We start from the raw sequence: 7,462 nt of genomic DNA, 5'->3' as shown, positions 1-7,462 counted from the left end.
TGTGCGCGCGCCACCCGGACAACGAGCTCAAGCTCTTCTGCTCCACCTGCTGCCAGGTAGGTTCCGGCACCTGCAGCGCGATTATGAACACTCTAGGGAAATAGAGTCAATTACCTACTACGTAAATTACGTGCTAGCGACGCGTTCTCTACCCCATAGAGAGCGTTCAGTATCACACTACTGGATGTCCGCTTCGTGGCGTACCTACCTTAGCTGAGATCAACATTAAATCGGGTCGTGGTCCCACCCCAACTTGATTCCTATTTCCTAATAGTGAGTATTTTACGATTACAAAAAAAATAAGTTTCTTTTACACAGCGATATATTTCAATTTTTTGGACTGATCATCTTACCAACAATATTTAAAGTAGGTATATCCGTACTAAGATTCAACCCCCTAGCACACTTCATTGCAACACAGAGGGAGGAAAAATTATGATATATTAAATAGTAAAATATCTAATTTTCGCGAAATCTTGAATTGATTTTTATAAAGGAAACCTGTTCAGCATTGTTCTTTTTTGAGAATAATTTTTTTACATGGTACTGTGTAAAAAGTATCCACCTTGTAAAAAGAGAATCCAGTGTACTAAAATATCATAACCAATCTCAAAACAAACCGCGTATAATTTTTGGTGTTGCCAGCATAAAGATCAATTTCAGCTATAAATTATGCTGTTTGCTTTTATTTTTTTTACAGATCACTTTAATGTACTTTCAATTAAGATAGTGCACCCAATTGGTGTTTCAAAAGAAAATTTTTATGTACTTTTACAAACCTACCTACTTATTACATACTACATAAAGACATTTGTAAATTGCAAATTAGAAATTAATAACTCCCCTTGTAAAGTGATGTTTACATTTACAGGTGATCTGCAGAGATTGCTGTTTATTGTTGCACAATGGACATTCCTTTGATCCAGTCTCACGAGCTGCGGAGTCCTACATTAGGACTATTAGAGAAGCTGTGGATAGAGTTAAGCCGGTGGTTCGGCAGACCACTACAGCCCTAGAGAAATTACACGTAGCTGGGAAGCGAATACAGGTACACAATACTGATAGATTTTCCTGAACTGAAAACTTTGTTTATTCATCATCTCAGTTGACTTATTAACTAAATCAAACAGTAATTCACATGTTTTCAAAATATGATTTACTTGTGAATTTTTGATACGGTAAATGTATTGTATCTAACCCATGAGGTCTCAGGTTAAGTTCTTAACTAGTTCAGGGTAAACTTACATATTTTATCATTTTATGCTAAACACCATTTAAAATTCAGAAGATAATTTTACTCTAGATCAATCAGTTGCAGTCAGTCAATTAGATTAGAAACCTGGCACCGCTCTCCTCTATGAACGGAAATTGAGTTTCATTGACAATAATATTTAGCCTCTTATTTAAAAAAAATTAATTAGTAAATATAAAACAAAGATTAAAATATATTAAATCTACTATAAAGCAGTTGTCCTGGCTACGGAATTTAAGAGTAGCGCTAGACCGAGACGCTTTTGCTGTAGTGATCGCCAACATCTGGGGGACCTGACAACACACCGCAAGAAAAAGAAGAAGAAGAAGAAATCTACCATACACATAACATAAACATCATATTTGACACACATTACTCCATTAACCAAACTCCATATCCACAAAAATAAAATCACCGACACAAATAAAATCACATATTATACATATTCTCATTACATCTTGTTGTCCTGTTCCGAAAATTGTATTACATAGTATATTGTGTTGTGTACGTAATTGGAGCTGTGTTAAGATTATGTTTTTTTTTTGTAATAATATCATTATATTTATTTATTTAAAACTTCAAGTACAAAGAATCAGTACTTTGGTGGACTTATTGCTAAAAGCAATATCTTCCAGCCAACTAAAAAACAGATTGGTCAAAAAGAAGAAATTGGTCAAAATTTTGTACTAGAAAAACATACATAAAATATAAAAAAAACCTAATTAAGCGGTTTTTTTTGGGAGATAAGGCTTGCGCATATTAACTTTAATAAAATAAAAAAAGTACATTATGTTGTACATGTTAAATGATGAGGAATGTGGGATCAGATAATGTGTTTGGAAGGAGAGAAAAAGAGGAACCAAGGAAAGAAAAAAAGGGATAAAAATACATATTTAACAAAAAGAAAAAAAAGCAGTAAAACTCAGGATTCTGGGGATATATGATGTTTCAGGCGTTTCTTGAAGGTGGCTAGACAAGGTGCATTTTTTATATGAAGGTGTAGCTCATTCCAAAGTCTAATGAATAGCTGAAAAATTATGTGCTGTGTCGAGGAATGGAAAGTGTTCTCTCCTGAGAAGAGCGAAGCGAAAAACCATATATTATACCGACATAGCACTGCGCGCGCGATAGTAAATATAAATAAATAAATAATAAAATAAATAATGATGTGAAACCTTTTCAGATAAAGAGCGAAGTGGTACAAGAAGATGTAGAACAGTTTATAGATTCCTATATCAGAGCGGTAGAGGAACACAGACAAACGTTACAAATACAAGTCCTCAAAGCTCGAGATATCAAAATACAAGTACTGGCCGACCAGAGATTAGAGTTAGAGAAGAGGGCCGAGAATGTTAACGACGCGGTCAAGTTTGCCGAAGATATCCTTTCTGAAGGAACCGACGTGGAGGTATTGAGTTTTGTCGGTCCACTGCTCAGGAGGCTGGAGTGGTGCTCCAATACGGAAGGTCTGCTAGAGTGTAAAGCATCCGAGGACTTGGAAGTAGTGAAGGAAGCGAAGGCAGCGCAGTATGGAAACATTCAGATGTATGGCGTTATCTCTACGCAAGGAGTTGATGCGGCATTGTGTGTCATCGAGCCAGAAGGTAAAATTACAAAAAAAATCATTGTACTTTTGGTAAGAACCCGTAGGTTCACTACACGATATGTAAAGGTCAACTTATGATTGAAAGGCAAAATAATATTTTTAATACATACATATATCGTGTATCTATAACATTTTTTTTCTGGTTCCACAGTAAATGTTTATTGATACAGTTTTTTTTCCATATTGTCAAATCTATATTAAAGACAGCTTTGTAGTTTTCTTGAACTTCTAGTATTATATCATATTTCAATTTTAAGGCCCAAAACACAAACCCACTGGCAACCGACGCTAGATATTTTATATACTTTCCCGTCCTATATTTTTCAAAAATTTTACAATTCAATAGGCTCAAAACATTTCTCCGAACTGACTAATAAATTAATGTATTTTTAAAATTATTTCAAGATGCGGACGCCTGTCGTGTGTTAAAACTGCAATATAAATTTGTATGGAAACAGGCGACTCCCAACGTTCGGAAATATTCCCAAAGTTTGATTGCATTACAAAAAAAATTTATCAGACGACTATCCGAATTAATGAATGCCAGACGTTATCTGGATATGCGGACATCCGGATTACCCATTAATAAATTAAAGCAATATTTTGAAAGAAAACGCAAAATTTACTCTAAAATTTCTTTGCGCACAGAGCATGACAAGACTTTTTTGTGTGTTTTTTCATAAATTCTTGCATTTATTTCTAAGATTTAAAAAAATTCAATTTAATATTTCAGTATTTATTTGTAAAAATATTTTGATATTTACCTAACTATCGACATAGAATGAATAGTTCAACATCAGTAATATTGCTTCTGTTGGAATGATGCAAAGTGATGTTTCCAATATCTGACCAACAAGATTATTATTGTATCTCTAGGTTTCCGTGGCATCAGAGTTCACCGCCGCCATGAGATGGTGCTGGAGACGAGAGACTCCTCCAACCAGGCAGTGTGCGGCGGGGGGGCTCGGGTGTGGGGAGCCCTTCGCAGGACGGGTGTGCGTCCCCACTCCATCACCACACAGGACCGGAAGGACGGCACCTACGTTCTTTCCTTCGTCCCAGATGTTTCCGGTCCTTATCAGCTCGCTGTTCTTGTCAATGGGAAACCTATAAAGGTAACTATTTTCAATATTTTGATCATGTAATCAAAATTTTATCGGAGTTTAGTACATGCGTCTAATATCAAGTTTGTATTTTTTAAGAATTCATGATCAATTTTTTAATTTCTCGGATGTTCATAGCCAATTGGAGTTCAAATGAGCAATGAATTTTTCTGTAGTGTGTTTTTTGCACTTTTGTTTCATACCTGTTTCAGATTACTTTTCACTACCCATCATCAGACTTGAACATCTCATTAACAAATTACATAATTTCTTGCCAGTATTGATATCAAACTTATATTATATTTAATGGACATACCGGGGCTTAGATTACAATAGGAAGTTAACAGAGTTAAATTCAATTGTCTATAAAATAAAATCGAATTTTCTGTATGAAAATGTGTGTATTTCTAGAAATTTTAAAAGTATTTTAAAAATACTACAACAGAGATGAAGAACATTTTAGATAAGGTAATATAGAAGTCTAGGCATCTACAGGGCTTATGACCTGTCAAAGATTTGGACAAACTCAAAATATTGTTTAAGTATCCTTGTCAAGAACTAGTAATTGAACATATTTCGAAAAAAATCCTACAAATAATACCCAATGAGGAAGTTTAGTGCTACGGTAAATTGGATATCAAGTGTTTTCTTACACGCTATAAAAATTAGACCATTTATTTGTACTGCAAACTTTTACAAAAATGAATGAAAAAATCATACTTTGAAACGTCACAAGTTCTAGTGAATAATAACTGATCAATTATAGCATTGTGATAGATTTCTGATTTTCGAATAGCCATTTTTATAACGTTTGGTGTATTTTGACCACTAAGGGGTTCTACTTTTAAATGGCAGCACAACTCTCCGATAACAGCTCGTAACGTAACGGGCTGAGTTAATGTCAATATTACAAAAATTTGAAAAAATCATGTCGATGATATGATCCAAAAAATTTAATTTTTTTTAATTAGCCTGATGGCCTTTTCATATATATATATATATTTTTTAAACCACTGTAATTATTATTTAGTAAAAAACGAGTAGTAAATAAGACCTTAACTATTATGCCATGAAATTTGAATATATATATATATTACGGTTGTAATACCTACACCATGAAATATTACTTTCTTCTGTTTTCATTATACTATCCTTTCCACCATTTTCTCACGTTATATGTTTGTTTATATAATAACATTGAATCTACAGTATTATTATAAAATGTGTATTTGTAGTTAAGACGGTATGTTGAATTTCTAGAACAGCCCGTTCAACCTGGTGGCCAGAGAGCAGCGCCCTCACTCGGGAAAGTTCCACTGCTGCTCCTTCTGCTCATCCAGTGGCAGTCGCGCAGCAGGCTGCGCGTGTGCGGGGGCTGGCCGCATGGCCGGGGGCTACCGGGGCTGCGGCCATGGCCATCCGGGTCACCCGGGGGGCCGTCACTGGTCCTGCTGCGCCTGCACGGACCAGCACGCCGAGTGCACTAGTGCTAGCATGACCACATACCAATTTTCCTTGTAATCCTTCACCGTTATTGGTCATACAACATTTGAGTCATGAAAAGTATTGAAAAATACCATAATTTCTATGAGCAGGAGCAATTATCTACAATAATTTTTCATGCCTGATCATAATCACAACGTAAGACACAGCGTGCCACAACTAATGTGGCTATTCTGAATCTTCTCGCGGGGCAGAAGTGGTTAATTTGTGAATTTTTATTTTTTGCATGCAATTATTCTTTGCTTCATATGACCGCCCTGATGATTGAATGTCAAATTATATATAAAACTGTCTAAAATATTAAAAAAAAACGGTTTTGCCAATTCAACCTAATGAGGAACTTCAGCCCTACGGGGAATTGGATTAAAAAATTGTTTTCTTAAATTATTATTATTATATTATACATGGTCAAAATAGTGCAGGCAATTGGTAAAATAAACCAAAGTAGGGAACAAAATGCCGAACACTCTTCTAGTGGAACGGAAGGCCTGTTGACTACTGTTAACAGACCGGCTTCTCCTGAAGAGTTTTAAGTGGTTTCCTCTCCACATGAGCAAATGCTGAGAAGTTCCTGATTGGCCCACTTTAGTATATCCTTCCTGATCCCAACAGTTTAGATAAATTTAAAGAAATATAATTGCAAAATCCTCTTTTGACATATAAACCTTGTATATTTATAAGCAAGGTAAAAAATAATGCAACTCCCATATAAAAAACAATGATAAGAGAGTTGTAACTGATTATTGAGGGGCTTTCCATCTTATAAATAGTACCCCAATGTATGTAAATAAAAATTTGGGGCCAGAAGAATAAAATGTTGGAAAAATAATATTTCATTACCTCTTCTTGTTTTGTGAAACAATAAATGTTGAAAATCTATTTCCAAATGTCAATATTATATTGAAGCTCAGGCTATGAACACTGACAAAAGCTACAGAAAATAATATACCCCTATGTACATATAAATTGATCCATTTGAACATTAATTAAGTATATTCTGCTACATGTCATTTAGTCTCAGGAGATTTTATTTGAAAATAAGAATTATATTGTGGTAGAGTGAAACTGTCAACAAAAAAAAAAACAAAATCCTTGATACTGATACAACCACTGACCCACAACTTAACTCTATATGATTTTATACTTTTTGTTATTTAACCTTTTGTGTCGCTAGATATTGCTATGGCAGTTCCCAGCAGGCCGCAAAATTTTAGGCAATTTTTTGTAACTCATTTGAACTGCTGTAACGTTGATCATTTTAATAATTCCTCGTGCCCTAGTGTTTCATTAAGCTTCTAACAATGTCTCCGAGTACACGAAATCTAAAATCGTTCAGTTAAATACTAGACCTTGACCCATACAAAAGCATGGGTCTTTATGCGCTATTTTTGTATGGCCGGCCCCCCTCCGAGCAAGGAAACAGAGAGCGCGTTCATGCGCTTATGGCACTTAACCGGTTAATAAAGCAATGGCATTTATTTTTAATATAATAAAAAGCTGATTAGTATATACCTTACTATGTGCATTATAGAATATTTGTTAGACAGTAAATTATTTTATTTTATTAAGTTGATGTATTAACATCAAGCCGATAAGTGAGATTGTTATCATATTATGTATATATATTTTTTTAAATGGAAGACTTCAGAGAAGCAACCAATTTGATTCGTTTGAAAATATGAATGTATATAATTGTATTTATGATATACATTTATAACACTTTAGATGATTTCTAATGTAGTCTGTAAAATGTGACAAAACTCAGCAATATCCATTTGAGTAAAATACAAACTGTTATCGAGTGAACATTCCCTAGTCAAGAAGTTTCTGAGTTTTAGAAATTACCCAGAAAATATAATTGCATTTAGAGAAACGATTTATTTTAGCCGGAAATCGGTAATTAAGCCCCTCGCATTGTCGACCCCTGATTTATCTAGTGAAAATAAGAATTCAATACTTATTTGTTGAAAGATTTCATCGAACACATTGTCACGTTAA

General features: G+C 34.4%; 1 protein-coding gene across 1 annotated transcript; it reads left to right on the top strand.

Moving 5' to 3' along the window:
• Positions 1 to 5: 5 nt before the first annotated feature.
• Positions 6 to 6,553, top strand: LOC148280043 (E3 ubiquitin-protein ligase TRIM45-like; the record flags this gene model as incomplete). Its single annotated transcript, XM_088229003.1, has 5 exons — positions 6 to 56; positions 872 to 1,048; positions 2,436 to 2,856; positions 3,735 to 3,973; positions 5,222 to 6,553. Coding segments are annotated over 5 exons (1,149 nt in total), but the record flags the coding sequence as incomplete, so codon positions are not given.
• Positions 6,554 to 7,462: the final 909 nt, after the last annotated feature.

Source organism: Micrasema longulum, unplaced genomic scaffold (genome assembly GCF_059751315.1).
Source record: "Micrasema longulum isolate JH-2025_06_02 unplaced genomic scaffold, ASM5975131v1 h1tg000627l, whole genome shotgun sequence".
Classification (NCBI taxonomy): Eukaryota; Metazoa; Arthropoda; class Insecta; order Trichoptera; family Brachycentridae; genus Micrasema; species Micrasema longulum.
Note: the sequence above shows the minus strand (reverse complement) of the source record. Positions and strands in the feature narration are given on the sequence as shown.